At 43.6% G+C, this 16,902-nt stretch overlaps 1 protein-coding gene across 1 annotated transcript; it reads right to left on the bottom strand.

Annotated features, from left to right (window-relative positions):
* Nucleotides 1–866: 866 nt before the first annotated feature.
* rin3 (Ras and Rab interactor 3) lies at nucleotides 867–15,430 on the bottom strand. Its single transcript, XM_072699043.1, has 10 exons — nucleotides 15,339–15,430; nucleotides 14,626–14,914; nucleotides 14,392–14,506; nucleotides 13,890–13,962; nucleotides 13,096–13,187; nucleotides 9,923–11,224; nucleotides 7,715–8,023; nucleotides 3,522–3,653; nucleotides 3,163–3,326; nucleotides 867–3,066 (listed from the first exon to the last, which is right to left on the bottom strand). The coding sequence occupies exons 1-10, from the start codon at nucleotides 15,380–15,382 to the stop codon at nucleotides 2,752–2,754; spliced, it is 2,835 nt and encodes a 944-aa protein (XP_072555144.1). The 5' UTR covers nucleotides 15,383–15,430; the 3' UTR covers nucleotides 867–2,751.
* Nucleotides 15,431–16,902: the final 1,472 nt, after the last annotated feature.

Raw genomic sequence — 16,902 nt, 5'->3', positions numbered from 1 at the left:
CTTTTGATAAAATGTAAAATGGAATTACCGTTTCATTACCGTTACAATAAGAATGTTCTCTGGGAACTTTGAGAAGACTTTCACATAACGACGGCTAAAGTTCTGGGAACGTTCCAAGTTAGCTGGGAGGGTCCTAGCAAGACCCCTGACTGCCGGCATTTTTCCGCTGCTTCCGTCTTCCTGTGCCTCCCTTGTTCTTCCATCTTCCCTCACATCCTGTCCTCCTCGGATCCCTTGTCCTTTCCTGCCACCACCCTCCCCTGCATGATGTACCGTTTCAGGTGACAGAATAAAACAAAACGCAGAATCTCATCCTCTGTGTGCAAATGAGCATGCAGCATGGCATCCAAGACACCCCCATCTTCCTTTGTTCTAAAATCAAACACGTGTAACTATGTGTGGTTCGCACACAAAGAAATACAGGCTCTTTTTTATTTTATCAAAACTCCACCTCTCTCAGGAACGAAACCATCTGTATTCAGAAGCGATCTGTTTTATTTCAATATTTGGAAGATACCAGAAGTACATATCGAAGGTGACATTTACCTTGTGATTTTGCATCTGGTGGTGTTGTATTATGATTTTGCATAGGTGAATTTCTACTAAATATTACAGCAAAATAAATGATTAAAAATAAATGTCCACCGATGCACTAGGGGGCGCTGCTACTCAACTGTATAGTAGAGGATGCATGCCTTGGCTTAGAATCCAGGTTGCTGGAACGTAGCCAGGGGTCTCTCATTAGGACATATAACACAAAGATGCACATGGGGTGACGGTTGGAAGCCAGGCAACCAAAACTGCAACGGCTTGTGGTTTGTTTATGTTCAGTATGTTCTGTAGGGAAACAAACTCATTCGGGAATCTCAGAGAATTAATTAATTTAATAGCAGGCCATCGCAACTTGACACAAAGTATTCATTAATGTGGATGTATTCCACATCCCTACATACCAACTCATGGGGTGCAAATTTATATGCTACAGATTTTAAACATATTTTCAAGCTATGCAGATGTATTATACATACAAAAATATTTTTCATGAAATATTTGTGCAAAATATTTGTATGAAATCTATTATGAACATGATTATTTTTTCAATGCATATAGGCCATTGATACCTGGGTATTTTCCTCAAGGTCTATATGGTGTCCCAGTTTAGCACATAAAAGCTGTAATTATATGCAGAGTAAGTCACTCCTTGTGGTGTTACATCTGCCAGCCAGTTGCAAATATATACATAATACATACATCCCTAAAACACAACACTCTCATATTTTGCTCATAGATTATAGTTTTGACCACTGATTTGTATGTCAAGGTTTAAGTTATACCTTGAAAGGCATGTGTTTGATGTGTTATGTTTTACACTAATTTAGGAATTAGAACAATATTTAGATTACAGACTTTTCAGGCAGTGAAAAGGCATATGAACAGGCAGGCAAGCAATGGCAACTGAGAAACAAGACGATTGAAAGAAAGAAAATGGAAGGATGGGGCCTTTTAAACATGAGATATTCCTGAATAAATGGGAGGCGTCCCTTTGTTAGGGTATCTCAGTAGCGCCACACATGGGTGGATCTTGGTAAAGGCAAGATGGATGGCATCTCTTGAGCAGGCCCCGGCTTAGCAGACTGTTGACCCCCCTCCCCCCCGGCAGCCTTCACTGTCGACATCCACACTTGGCGAAGTGAAATTGGGCAGTGAAGTGTTTTTCTTTTTTTTGTAGTTGGGGGGTGAATTTTGCTCAGGCTGCCACATGGGCTACGACGAGCACCAGTGCCACGCTTTCGGGGTGCTGCCATTTCATACCAGCCCCACTAATTTGTGCCTGCACTTCGCATAAACAGGTCAGAGCCAAACCGGGATTAGAAATCGACCCTGGACTTTCAGGTCCACAAACTCATCAGGCCCGAGGAAAACACCCAATATGTCAGATGGCCAGTCCTGGGTTTACCACACATCTGGGTTTGCCCAGACACATCCTCATTTTGGGCCCCTGTCCAGGCATCTGGGTGGTTTTTCAAAAATTAGTGGTTTGTCCGGGTTTAGCGCTGCCACCCGTATGACCCAGTGCTGCAAGTTACAGTGGAGAACCAACCGAAGGAAGAGGCACCGATTCTCAGTGTATGGGAGCCGCTCGGTGTCATCGCACAGCGCTCGCGCACATGCTTATGTAGGTAATTAAATGCTGTGCACATGCCTACGTGTCACACTGCTCATGAGTGACATCAGCTTCGGGAACCACTGGCACTCTGACACTTCATTTTCATTTCCCTGTGAACAGTGAATCGCATCACGTGCTTGAAGTTTAACAAACTTAAGCTTAGCGTTTTGTAAGTGTTGTTGAAAAACACTTGTATACATGTATATTGTGTCAATTGTGTGTAGATACCTGTGAAGTGTAAACTGTACGAATTTTCATTTTATGGGTTGGTTAGGAAAACTCATTAATATGCATAAGAGAAGCACTGCCTGATTGGCCGGTGAACGCGAAATCTTATTAATATTCTGATCCCTGGACGCGCCTCTTTTTTGTCTCATCAATGGTATGGTATGGCTATGGTAACCCTAGCCAGTCCAGCCCTGATACAGGACTTTAACCAGAATTACACTCATGTGTTAGAAAATAGTGTGAATTCCACATTTATTCACTTAGCATAAATGTTACATAAATGTTTCCTCCGTCGTTTTCGTCAGTCTGCCCTGAAGACAGAGGTAGAATCTTTGCAGTCAGCCTACACTCACAATTCAAATGTCGCTCGGCAATAAGAAAAACGGCACATCGTCTGCTTCAGATTCACAGACTCCTGGCCGGTATACAAAATGATACTTTGCACGGTGCTCACTGTGGTGCAAACTGGACTTGACTGACAACGGAAGCTCCTTTGGGGTTAGGCTTTGGTACTTTCCATCCACCGAAATATATAACCTGTAGGTGTCGGGCTCGACAACCTCAAATGTCTCTGCACACTGTCTGCAGAGGTCCTGTAGGGTAGTGCTGGCTCGGACGCCTAGAGTCTTGATGTTGGCACCAGCCTCCAGCAAGGATACCTTCACGAAGTCCTGTAGGGAAAAACAGTAGTGAGGGTAATATTTCCCACAGCCCTACAGTATGTTTGAGTCTTGAGACACCATCTTTTGTTGCTCAGGCCTACGTACCTCTACAGGAGAGCCAGACAGACGCTTCTTGCTAAGGGTGCGATGTCTTTCCCAGCGATGGATGGAGTCCTGTACTTCCAGACTAAGCTGCCGAGTCATTTGCATGACGTCATAGTTCTTTATATGTTCAAGTGCCCCGTAGGTTGTTGTCAAGTAGTAGGAGCCTAGAGGATATATAAGTATAGCAGGTTATGATTGTAGCTGTAGCTGTGTAGAATTGCTTGAATGCACCCAAACACCCTGCTACTCTGATGCATATTTCTGCCTGGGGACAGGACTGCGGGTGTGGTCTCCTGTGATGAATAGCGCAATCGGTGAGGCATGCCGCATGCCGCATGGCTCGCAGCGAACCGCCTTGCCTTCTCCGAGCTGCATGGCGGGGTCCATGAGTTCCATCATGTATTCCACGTCCAGCATTAGTGGGGCAATGTTGCTATGGGCCACTACATACATCAAGACCGGGAGGAAGTCATCAGCCCCCAGGGTCCGTCCTGCAGGAAGGCACAGAGTCAAGGCTGCAGATAGAAACACATCCATGTGCAGGCACACACACACACACACACACACACACACACGCACATGTAGGGTAAACATATTCTTATGGGGACCGCTCATTCATTTCAATGGGAAAAATGCTAACGCTAACTATGACAACCTTAACCCCTACCCTGCCCTAACCATAACCATAAGTAACCTAACAAAATACAAGAGTTTTTGCATTTTTAGTTTTTTCATAGCAGTCACCGACTTTTATAAAATAGAGTTTTCCCTTATGGGGACCAGGAAACCGGTCCCCATAAGGGAAAAAAAATTGACATTTATCACGTTATGGGGACATTATGTCCCCATAAGGATAGGTAAACCCGCTCGCACACACAGACACACACACACACACACACACAGACATGCTTGCACATGCATGTAAAAAAAAAAAAAAAGAATCACGTCACAAGAATCCCACAACCACAAAAATAATATGGATTTCAAGCAAACAAATGACGACAGATGCACCTACGCACATATAATAAGCACTTCCCCCACCATGAGTCAGAATAGCAAAAACACCACTGGTTAAAAATTACGCATATAAACTAACACACACACTGACAAAAAACACTCCAAAAAAATCATAGTGGTCATACCAAAACCTATTTAGAGCAAAACATACAGAAAAACACAGTGAAAAATATTTCAAAACCACAACTGCACAACTAACTTCTGTTTCTTTAGTCGCATATGTCTGACGGATTAACGTGCTGGGGTGTTGGTGGTCTAGTGGTTAAAATGCTTGTCTCTGCACCAAGAGGTTGTGGGTTTGAGTCCCACCTCTGGCACTACCATCACTGGGTCCCAGAGCAAGACCCCTAACCCTAACTTGCTCCAGGGAGACTGTCCCTGATTTTAGAAAAATGGATAAGAGCATCTGCTAAATGCTGTAAATGTGCACACATGACTGGACAGAGATTTAATGGTTCACTTAATGAGACACAAAATATCATCACTGTCTGATGAAAGACATGTATCTTCATTAGTTCAAGAGCGCTAAAAAAATGTGCATTCTTTACAAAATAAACTAAAAACAATGCAATGAGACATCCTTAACACCACAAATAGAAACCTGTCTTTATACAGCTTAATGCTTTGAATGGATTTATATAGAATACAGACTAATCTTGCTTTATATACACAAGTGATGCTTTTAGTTAGCTAGCTATCTATCTTAAATTGTTAAAATTAGTGATATAATATAATTCATACAAATGACCAGCATGAATACAAGTGTAAAGTAGTACAAACATATACAAACTCGGTAAATAGATGACCTCATAAAATGTATTTTCATTGGTCAACTGGATGTCAAACACTATCAGTAGACAGAGCAGAATGTGTGTATTCCATTTATAGTAAAAAGTCACATCCACATCAAGAGTCACATCAAGAGTGGGCAGGTGGTTTTCATCAGACAGTGTCGATATACCAGCACCTTGCTCTCTTCACTAAATCATTATACATGCAAGATGTTCATATGGTTCCTGCTTGCATCTTACATCAAAGCTTCCAGCAATCAATGAAATATTCCATATAGATATCCTATCTAAAATAAATACATCATAGTTTTAGAGTTTTATTTCTGATCACTGCTGAAGTGGAAAGCACCAGTTTCCCAAATGACTCCGCATTTCCATAAGCACTTTACCACGGCAGGGCACTAATGAAGCTGTGTGCCAGCAGACACCTTGGATGGGATGCTGGGGCCGACGCATAGGCAGTATAAATCGACACCGATCTACCTAAACTACGTGTAGTCAGACGAAAAGAGAAGCTGCACAAAGAGGTAGGGACCAAATCCACAAACTAAAACACAAGCTAAAACAAATTTCGTTGTTAGACTAATAGGGCATGACAGAGGTTTATGAACAAGCCATTTAACAAATGACTTTAACTATTTGGAATTAGCAAGTCTATGCCCAAATGTTTGGCGCAAAAAACTGGCTAAGATGTTGCAGTGCACATTAAGCTATGGCCTTAATCACTGTTCTTAGCATATTACTATCGCTCTTTGACTCATTACCTCCCATGTGTCTGCTCAGCTGTCTAAAATAAGCCACCTGTATAAATTTGAATATGTACATATGTAAGTGTGGTTTAGCTGTGTGCTGCCTTATTTTGAGCATGTTGGGTTTTTTTTTAACATGGTGATCTGTCCAACCAGCAGTTGCCTGTTTGGACACGTTTTGCACAAAATTTGTTGAATCTGTCCATTAATTGGATCTTGGTGCTGACACCAAGGCCATTCTGCTAGGGTTAAGATGTAAAGCTTTGCACACTGCACACTGCACACTGCACACATCCACATTCGCACAAACAGTTTTGAACCACTGATTTAGTTTAGAAAAGTGGAGTGAGTGCCAGAGAAAATGAGGAAGATCTACTGCAGCTGCACACACACTATCTACTGCACACACACTATCTACTGCAGCTGCACACACACTATATACTGCAGCTGCACACACACTATCTACTGCAGCTGCACACACACTATATACTGCACACACACTATATACTGCAGCTGCACACACACTATCTACTGCAGCTGCACACACACTATATACTGCACACACACTATATACTGCAGCTGCACACACACTATCTACTGCAGCTGCACACACACTATATACTGCACACACACTATATACTGCACACACACTATATACTGCAGCTGCACACACACTATCTACTGCAGCTGCACACACACTATATACTGTACTGCAGCTGCACACACACTATCTACTGCACACACTATCTACTGCAGCTGCACACACACTATCTACTGCACACACACTATCTACTGCACACACACTATATACTGCACACACACTATATACTGCAGCTGCACACACACTATCTACTGCAGCTGCACACACACTATATACTGCAGCTGCACACACACTATCTACTGCAGCTGCACACACACTATATACTGCAGCTGCACACACACTATCTACTGCACACACTATCTACTGCAGCTGCACACACACTATCTACTGCACACACACTATCTACTGCACACACACTATCTACTGCACACACACTATCTACTGCAGCTGCACACACACTATCTACTGCACACACACTATCTACTGCAGCTGCACACACACTATCTACTGCAGCTGCACACACACTATCTACTGCACACACACTATATACTGTAGCTGCAAACTATCTACTGCAGCTGCACACACACTATATACTGCAGCTGCACACACACTATCTACTGCACACACACTATATACTGCAGCTGCACACACACTATATACTGCAGCTGCACACACACTATCTACTGCAGACACACTATATACTGTAGCTGCACACTATCTACTGCAGCTGCACATACACAATCTACTGCAGCTGCACACACACAATCTACTGCAGCTGCACACTATTTACTGCAGCTGCAAATGTTCTTTCACACCATGGGTTTTTACCACTTTTCCATTTCTTTAAAAAACTGCAGATTTTTTATTCTTGTTAAGCACTAGGAAGCTGAATGAATGACTATAAATAAAAATATACAAATTAAATCATATAAATAAAATGTTTTCCTTTATAACATGGAAAGAGTATGTAACGTCTGACATCCTATTAACTGGTTGAGTTATTAACTAGCATAGACAAATTCTAGGCTGTCCTATAACTTTAAATGCACTAGTTAACTGTCTCATCCCATGAAACAGAGCAGTATGTAATGTCCCTTGTAGAAAAGAATGCCTCGAATTTTCTCTGCTGCTATAATTGCTAAAGGTTACTTTGATGAATCAAACATTTTCTTGCTAATAAAGGCACTCAAATGGCGAACACACTGTAAATTTTTTTGCTTGCAAAGAATATTGAGTGTATTTTTAGAAAATGTTAAATGAGTAACATGAAAATGTAGAAAATCTCAGGGTGTGCAAAAACTTTTGACTGGTAGTGTAGCTGCCCACTCAGGGTACCCAGTAAGGCACCGTGGCACCAACTGGATTTTCTTACAGCACTGGCTAGATGTACTCACCAGGACAGCTGACCGACATGGACTCGTAAATAACCTTGCAGGTCTTTAACAGGATGGAGATTTTCTTTTCGGGGGAGTACTCTTTGTGTAGCATGTCCAGCTTGAATTTAATCTTCTCTATGTCGGCTGACTCCGGCACGCTGGTGGTAACTCCCAGGTCGGTGGTGGTGCTATTGAGCACCACCTGCTGGTTGTCACGCAGCTTCATCAGTGAGTTATCCCTCGTGTGAAGATCCCACAGCCTTGCATAGATCGCATCCCGCAGAGGCTTCAGAACGCACTTGAACAGCGTTGTCTCTATGATGGACTCTGAAGGGACCGGACAGGGCACCTGTTAGCCAACTGGGCCTACATTTGGATTTTAGTCATCCTACTGTCAGCTGTGAATGACCTTGGGATTTCAGTCATCCTACTGTCAGCTGTGAATGACCTTGGGATTTCAGTCATCCTACTGTCAGCTGTGAATGACCTTGGGATTTCAGTCATCCTACTGTCAGCTGTGAATGACCTTGGGATTTCAGTCATCCTAATGTCAGCTGTGAATGCCCATAGGATTTCAGTCATTATACTGTCAGCTGTGAATGCCCATAGGATTTCAGTCATCCTAATGTCAGCTGTGAATGGCCCCAGGATTTCAGTCATCCTAATGTCAGCTGTGAATGCCCATAGGATTTCAGTCATTATACTGTCAGCTGTGAATGCCCATAGGATTTCAGTCATTATACTGTCAGCTGTGAATGCCCATAGGATTTCAGTCATTATACTGTCAGCTGTGAATGCCCATAGGATTTCAGATATTATATTGTCAGCTGTGAATGCCCATAGGATTTCAGTCATCCTAATGTCAGCTGTGAATGGCCCCAGGATTTCAGTCATTATACTGTCAGCTGTGAATGACCCCAGGATTTCAGTCATTATACTGTCAGCTGTGAATGTCCCTAGGATTTCAGTCATTATACTGTCAGCTGTGAATGACCCCAGGATTTCAGTCATTATACTGTCAGCTGTGAATGACCCCAGGATTTCAGTCATTATACTGTCAGCTGTGAATGTCCCTAGGATTTCAGTCATTATACTGTCAGCTGTGAATGACCCCAGGATTTCAGTCATTATACTGTCAGCTGTGAATGACCCCAGGATTTCAGTCATTATACTGTCAGCTGTGAATGTCCCTAGGATTTCAGTCATTATACTGTCAGCTGTGAATGACCCCAGGATTTCAGTCATTATACTGTCAGCTGTGAATGACCCCAGGATTTCAGTCATCCTAATGTCAGCTGTGAATGACCCCACTGGTTCTTCCTTGGCTACTCTTACCTACAATTGAGAACAATATTTATCATGAGGAGAACTAATAAGTATGGCGAGTAGTTAAAATACTGATAAGAAAATGGGCTTAAGAACAAAGCATTTAAAATTCAAAGTTCTAGAAAGTGAAGGAATTGCTTGAACCATGAGCAAGAACGTTAAACAAAATCTGCTTTCGTAAAATCCACAGTTGCCTAAATATCACTTAACCCTGTACTGCCACACAGGGTTGACTTGAGAAAACAAAAATTATTGGGGTGCTGGGGTCAAAGGTCATACAGGTAATTATTATATGAAAGCATAACCAAAGAGTCCTTAGCTTGTACAAAACTGGATTTAGTTTTTTTAGGTGCATTAGATAAACTGTCTGCCCTCTCAGAAAAAAGGGTAAAAATGTGTAGTTTTGCTTGTCACTGTTGCTGTTATGTAATTGTACATTTTAAGGTACATAAATAGACTCTAAGGAACATCCCAAAGGTACACACAGAATTAATGTACCATCAATGGTACAGAAATGTTCCTCAGAGTCCAATTCTGTACCTTGAAAGGTACAATTACCTACAGCTAGGGTACAATTTGCAGACCCTTGAGGGTACAGCCCCAGTGACAAGAAAAGGTACAAAGATTTTCTGACAGTGTGTCCAAAAACAGTGTAAAACAAACTGTGTCATTCAGAAGATGTTTCTCATTATTTCTATGTGTATCGGTCATCTTAGGAAGTTGCTACGTGTCAGAAAACAGGGAGATGGGAAGAACAAACACATCACAGCTATTAGCGCTTATTGCTTCCTGAAACAAACTTGTTACAGAATTTTTTTTGAATGCTTTTAACATTTTACAGCTTAAAAATAGCACAGAATATTCTAGCACTCTCTGTGTATTTTCTGAACGTCGAATTACCTAACTTCTCCTCAGGGTATACTGAAGATTCTAGGATTGCCTGAAGCTCAGTACTCTGAATGAGGTATCCCTTCAGCTGGGTTAGCGTCTGCCGGATCTCCTGCAGCATCTCCGTACTGGATGTCCGCTTCTGCATGGCTTCCAGTGTGAATGCCCGGTAGTCCAGAAGAAGATTCCCCAAGTATGAGTCTTTGTCTTGCGCAAGGTTCAAAATCCGGTGCTGGAGTTTCTTCTCAGCACATATGAAACCCGTGAGCATTTGCGACAGGTTGACTCGCGACAGCCTTTTCTTGGCCTTGTTGATCATAAGCGTGGGATTCTGCTTGTAGGTCTTCGCCAGGCTGACGGCAATGTCAGCTTCCTCCTCTGTGCTGCTGGCAGAGTGGGAGTCGTGGTCCAGACGTGGAGACCCACCCTCGAGAGTACAAACCGTGCTTTTGGAGGGCATCACAGAGGCAGATGGCTGCACCGTGTGGGAAGGAGACTTCTGGGGTATTGGCTCTGGGTCCCTCTGAGGTCTTTGCAGGTCTTCCACCATAGTGGACTTTGTGGAGCAGAATGGAACTCGTGAGTTTCTATTCTTCCTTGGTGGAGGGACAGGGGGCTCCTTCTTCCTTGTGTCCTGGCTGAGTGCAGGGCCTTTACTGCTGTCAGTCATGGCTGGGCTTGCAGGTTCCTGTACCAATGGCCAAGCGTCCTCCAGAAAGGGCCCCTCAGTGTCGCTCACGCTGCTGATGCAAAACAAGGAGGGGATAGTTGCCGTGTCGAGCCCTTTGTCTGAAGTCACGCCACCCTTCTCGTGTTCAGATGGACTCTGTGAGCGCAGTTCAGAGAACCAGAGGCTGGACGGCTCAGAACCTTGGTGTCTGCTTGAGTGCAAAGAGAATACCGCTGCCACCTCCGCCGCGGCTGTCTCTGAGCTGCTGCCCGGCGCCCTCACTGTATGGCCGCCGCGGTTCTCTTCCTCTTTTGCTGTAGCCAGCCGGGAGGAGGAGCTGGGGGAAGGGTGCGGCGGAAGCGGTGCCGTCCTCCAGGGCCTGCTCTGGTCCAGCAAAGCTGGCAAAGTCAGGCTCTGGCTCCTAGCGATGGAGGCATCCGCGAGCAGCCCGCCGTAGGACTCCTCCAGTCGGACGGGGTTCACGTACCACAGGCTGTCTCTTCCGGCAGACGGCTCGACTTCGCATGAGGCGCAACTGCCGTGGTTGGGGGATGAGCTTAGTGTGTCTTGTCCGTCTCTCTCACCGCTGTGCCCTCCCCCTGCAGCGTGGCCACAGGGCCTGTTTAAGGAAGAACCCCAGAAATCTGCAGAGAGGAGAGAAACCTGTGGTCAAGCTCTTCTGCTTCTCCATACTTCTGACATTCTTCCCTCTATTACGTTTTCAACGGCAGAATTAATTTCACATTTGAAGTAATTAAAAAAAAAAAATGGACTGTTTGGCAACACACAGAATGCATAGCCCTAAATAATACAGAATGTATACTGAAATTGAAAAGGATGTTGTGTAAAGTATGAAGTAAGGAAACTTGCCCCTGTCAAATATAATGAAGTTGCACAACACCAACTGTTAACAGATTTACACAACCTATGACTTGCATTAACATATCATAAAATGCCCTAACCCAACAACATCGATGGAGGAGGAAGTTATTATAATTTATGTCTGTAATCATTTTATGCTACCAAATTATGCTGCTATTTATTACTTCTATGCTGCTAAACAGAGAGCTGCTAAACTGTTTTTTCACTATTTCTGTGATAGTGACAATAAAGATCTATCTTATCTTATCTTATCTTAATCCTTCTGTTACTCCCAGTTGAGAATATTCATTCCTCCATTTTTGTTTTGAATCTACAAAAGGCAACACATACAACTATATACACTCACCTAAAGGATTATTAGGAACACCATACTAATACGGTGTTTGACCCCCTTTCGCCTTCAGAACTGCCTTAATTCTACGTGGCATTGATTCAACAAGGTGCTGAAAGCATTCTTTAGAAATGTTGGCCCATATTGATAGGATAGCATCTTGCAGTTGATGGAGATTTGTGGGATGCACATCCAGGGCATGAAGCTCCCGTTCCACCACATCCCAAAGATGCTCTATTGGGTTGAGATCTGGTGACTGTGGGGGCCATTTTAGTACAGTGAACTCATTGTCATGTTCTAGAAACCAATTTGAAATGATTCGAGCTTTGTGACATGGTGCATTATCCTGCTGGAAGTAGCCATCAGAGCTAGGATGGGTACATGGTGGTCATAAAGGGATGGACATGGTCAGAAACAATGCTCAGGTAGGCCGTGGCATTTAAACGATGCCCAATTGGCACTAAGGGGCCTAAAGTGTGCCAAGAAAACATCCCCCACACCATTACACCACCACCACCAGCCTGCACAGTGGTAACAAGGCATGATGGATCCATGTTCCAATTTTGGTGAGCTGGTGCAAATTGTAGCCTCTTTTTCCTATTTGTAGTGGAGATGAGTGGTACCCGGTGGGGTCTTCTGCTGTTGTAGCCCATCCGCCTCAAGGTTGTGCGTGTTGTGGCTTCACAAATGCTTTGTTGCATACCTCGGTTGTAACGAGTGGTTATTTCAGTCAAAGTTGCTCTTCTATCAGCTTGAATCAGTCGGCCCATTCTCCTCTGACCTCTAGCATCAACAAGGCATTTTCGCCCACAGGACTGCCGCATACTGGATGTTTTTCCCTTTGCACACTATTCTTTGTAAACCCTAGAAATGGTTGTGCGTGAAAATCCCAGTAACTGAGCAGATTGTGAAATACTCAGACCAGCCCGTCTGGCACCAACAACCATGCCACACTCAAAATTGCTTAAATCACCTTTCTTTCCCATTCTGACATTCAGTTTGGAGTTCAGGAGATTGTCTTGACCAGGACCACACCCCTAAATGCATTGAAGCAACTGCCATGTGATTGGTTGATTAGATAATTGCATTAATGAGAAATTGAACAGGTGTTCCTAATAATCCTTTAGGTGAGTGTATAATAGTCACTATATATAAACATATATAACTATATTTACGCATTAGCACAATATCTTTGCTTTGGCTTACCAGAGTAAAGTAAGATAATTCTGCCTTTACAGATGCTAATCAACCATAAACATATCTAAGTGGTTATCATGGCCATAAACGCCCCCACGCCATTACCTGAACCAAGGCTTGATATAATCTCCATGTGTTCATATTTCGTTGCCTGGACGATGACATTTGGCAATCTCAGTTTGAATGGAAGAATATCTCTGAAGCGGAGGAAAAAGAGAATTTTGTGATGCAATCTGTAACATAATGGACAACTGACACGGCATAAAGCGAGCTTTGCAGGAGTGCATGCAGAGAGACACAAAAAGCCAACCAATAGCGGCAAGGAATCAATCCATAAGATGTTATGAAAAAATCAAGACATATACTTTCTCCCCCAAAATAGCTTGTTTTATTCAGTACTTCACCAGAAACATGAGAAGTAAAATGGATTAAAAGGTAAATACTCAAAGTGGGATATTATACCCATAGCAGGGTATTATACTCATAGTAGCGTAATATACTCATAGTAGCATATTATACTCATAGTAAGGTATAATAGGGCCAAGGTCTGGGCAGCGAGACAGTCAGTCAGGCTTTACGGTTATACTTAAAGTGTCACCCAGATCTAGGCTTTGAACAGGTGCTTAGTTTGGTCAAACGAGGCTGTACTTAATGGAATCAGATGGTCTCTGGCCAGCCCTTCCAGAAACACAGCTTGCCAACCCCCTGCCCACCCCCCCACCCCCTTCCCCACGAGCTGTCTCACTTGCACAGCGACACGGAGCAGAAGCCTGAAATAGCTGCTTACAGACACTAGAGGGCAGTGTTGCTGATGCTTATTGAATAGACACCAGTTCAAGGTGACATTGGTGTAAACAGTTATGAAGCATGCTTTCTGAGCCTGTTAGGGAACGTCATACCGGCTGACACAGTAGAAGGCGATGAGTTTGAAAATATCGTCAAAGACCAGGACGGAGCCTTCCAGATACATTACTGCACAGGTGACAAATGGGAGAGAAAAGACAAGAATATGTCCTTCAGGGATGTAGCTGAAGTGACTCAACTAACCCCATGGATGTGTTCATAATTTATGAATACATTGCAATCGTCATAATCTTGCTTTGAAAAGGGAGCAACTAAGCTTTTTTACTACAGGGCACTTACAGTGAATCAAGTGAATGAATGCATGTATAATTACACAGGCGGGGAACGAAACATGAGAATTTCCTGTGACATCACCACAAATACTATAAATAGGCTAAAAAGACAGCAGCCCAGCTCACAGGTATGGAGCTCCATTTTCTGTCCAGCACAGAATGTGGTCTGTCACATCATCTGCTTCTCTACCCTTCACCACACCATCGTCTCATTTAATCTGACCGAGCCCAAGACGGAAGGTGCGTCCAGTGCTGCCACACTCACATAAGTTCTCCTCTTTGATTGGCATGTCCTGAACTTGTGGCCTGCTCTTCTGGTTGAAAAGACGTACTGACAGGATCATCCTCTTCTTATGCACGTCTCTTCTGACTAAAAATATCTGTGATCAAAAGCAGAAGACATCGCATATAAATGCTGATCACCAAAAGTTTCATTATGGGACTGAAGATTTTTGACTGTGGGTGTAATCTGTCTGATTTGGGCATGAGACCCACTTACCCCTGGAGTCTCTCCCTGCAGGATGTGAGTGGCTCTGCTCTCTGAGATGCCCAGTTGGAGCCATACGGGGCATGTCTTGATCAGTTTGTCTAAAATGCTGATATCTGAAGGCATGGGGGCTGGTGGCGAGCCAAGACCGCAGCTCGATGGGCTCTGACCCCCCAGGACCAGGGGTGAAGAGGCCCTGGTAACGGTAGGTGAGAAAGACACGGGCACTGCAGGAATGCCAGGTATGGTGGAGTCTTGGGACAGCACAGGGAAGCTTCCGGAAACGGTGGGCGAAAGGCGACTAGGAAGAACAATGTAGAAAGACAGCAGAAGTTAGATACTGAACAGAGAGTACTGCTACAGTACTTCATAGAAACAATGCCACTCAAAAATAGCAAGGAAAAAAACAGTGAGACGGGTAACAATCAAAAGTTACAGTAAATGTGCTACTGAAGAAATATTAGAAAAAGAATAGAAATAATCAGAAATTCAGCAACATTTAGTATATTGTAATTTGGTAAAACAGTGAATTTTAAAATAATGCAATTTAAAATTTGCAACTAAATATCTATTCTATTCTATTCTATTATGTATAAGGTCCAATGTAATTTAAAAGGCTATAACCATTTTCTTTTAGGTAGCTATACACAGAGCTTGGAAAAAGTTTGGATTAAATAAAAAAATAATGAGAGAGAGAGAGAGAGAGAGAGAGAGTACTTCCATACCCTGAAGATGGTTCAGCATCCTGAAGGAGAGCCGCTGTAATCATCCTGGAGTTTCACTGGAAGCACCCGCTGTTCTCTTCTGTCCCCCCCCCCCCACCCTCCTGGTCTCAGCCAACCCCAAAACACTGTCTGTATTCCCCTCTGCCAGTGTCCACTCCGCTCAGGTCACTTTCACTCTCGGGGAGCAGCGAGCAGAGTGAGTGAATGTGTGTGCATCTGCTCCGTCTATGTCGGCTGTGGCGGTGTTATGGAGGGGCCACTAGCGGAAGTCACCCCACGCCCACACACTCCGCCCACGTAAACTCCAGTCCAGGCTCCGATCCCCCTTTAATGTTCACTTTCAGATCTATTTAGCCAATCAATACCAAAGTGTTGTGACAGTGAAGAAATGACATTCCCCCACACACACACACACTGTTTTAGATGTGCCACACACCCCCTTCCACACCATGCATCTGACATTAAACAAAAGAAATGCGGACCCCCCCGCAACCCACCATCAATGTAGCATTGTGTCTCACTATTGTCCCACTTCCTCCGCTTGATTTCTGTTCCTAGCAGACGAAACCAACACACTAGTACCTAAATAATTCTATTATTTAAATTAAGTACTTAAAAACCCCCTACAGTGAAATTAATTGTTACACCTTTGCCGGATTGTGTTTCCTGAGACCCACTTGTGCCACAGAGCAGTTATAAGAAACAAATAAGAAAAAATGCTCAACCAATCACTTTCTCAGAACACTGGGGCGGACTTAGCCTTTGAAGCAGTAAGTTAGAAACAGCAGATGTTTCCTCTCTTATCAGAGTGTGACTTGGGCTGCAGCACTTAACGTGTTTACATGCAGGAGTGAGGGAGCTGGCTATTCACTCTGCAGTAAAGGAAACATCATTTTTTTCCTCTGTCTTTGAGTTTAGTCAGGTGGCTAATGGAAAAAGTCTCAGAAATCTGTCTATCCATCGCACAAACATGGGGAAGCCCGGGACCTTTATCCCTATAAAATAGCTAAAAATAACAATGGGGTATGAAGCAATTAATGAGAAAGTACTGCTTCACCTTTGCTTTGTCAGATATTCTTACACTTCAGCTAACCAACACCCCGCCATTCTGTGATAGTGATATTGATTAACAGTATTGTGACACGGCAGGGATGGTCACTTCGTTAATTATGCAGGTTCCCGGCATGTCTAGAGAGGTGCTGTGAGTGCGTTATTCATGTTGTAAATAGTTAGAGTAGTACTGCGTCTCAACCCTCTGTAAAGTGCCTGTGTTTTGTTAATGTCTCACCCCGAGTGTTATGGAAATAATCGTCTTGCTCTGTCTGTGCTGCTGTTAGGAGAGTGAGAGTGTGCACAGACTGCTTACTACAAAGACGGGACATCCGGTGATTCAAACCACTGAGACCCACAAGCTCGTCACAGTGCATTACGAGCGCCACTGACCGTTCTTTAACTTTTAGAATCTAATTCATCGTATTAATTGCATAGTTTACCATTATTTTCACTAGCTGAAACATTCTACATTTGAAAAGGGCTATCCCAGTTCCAGAAGCGTACACGCGAT

This window comes from Paramormyrops kingsleyae, chromosome 14, assembly GCF_048594095.1.
Source record: "Paramormyrops kingsleyae isolate MSU_618 chromosome 14, PKINGS_0.4, whole genome shotgun sequence".
Classification (NCBI taxonomy): Eukaryota; Metazoa; Chordata; class Actinopteri; order Osteoglossiformes; family Mormyridae; genus Paramormyrops; species Paramormyrops kingsleyae.
This window is presented reverse-complemented; position numbering and strand designations above follow the sequence as displayed.

Excerpts from the sequence above, each read along its gene's own strand:
- rin3 (XM_072699043.1), bottom strand. The coding sequence starts at position 15,382 with ATGATTACAGCGGCTCTCCTTCAGGATGCTGAACCATCTTCAGG. Across the intron at positions 13,963-14,391 it reads AATCAAAGAGGAGAACTTAT|TAATGTATCTGGAAGGCTCC; the intron begins GTGAGTGTGGCA and ends TCACCTGTGCAG. Across the intron at positions 3,654-7,714 it reads CATGTCGGTCAGCTGTCCTG|GACGGACCCTGGGGGCTGAT; the intron begins GTGAGTACATCT and ends GCCTTCCTGCAG.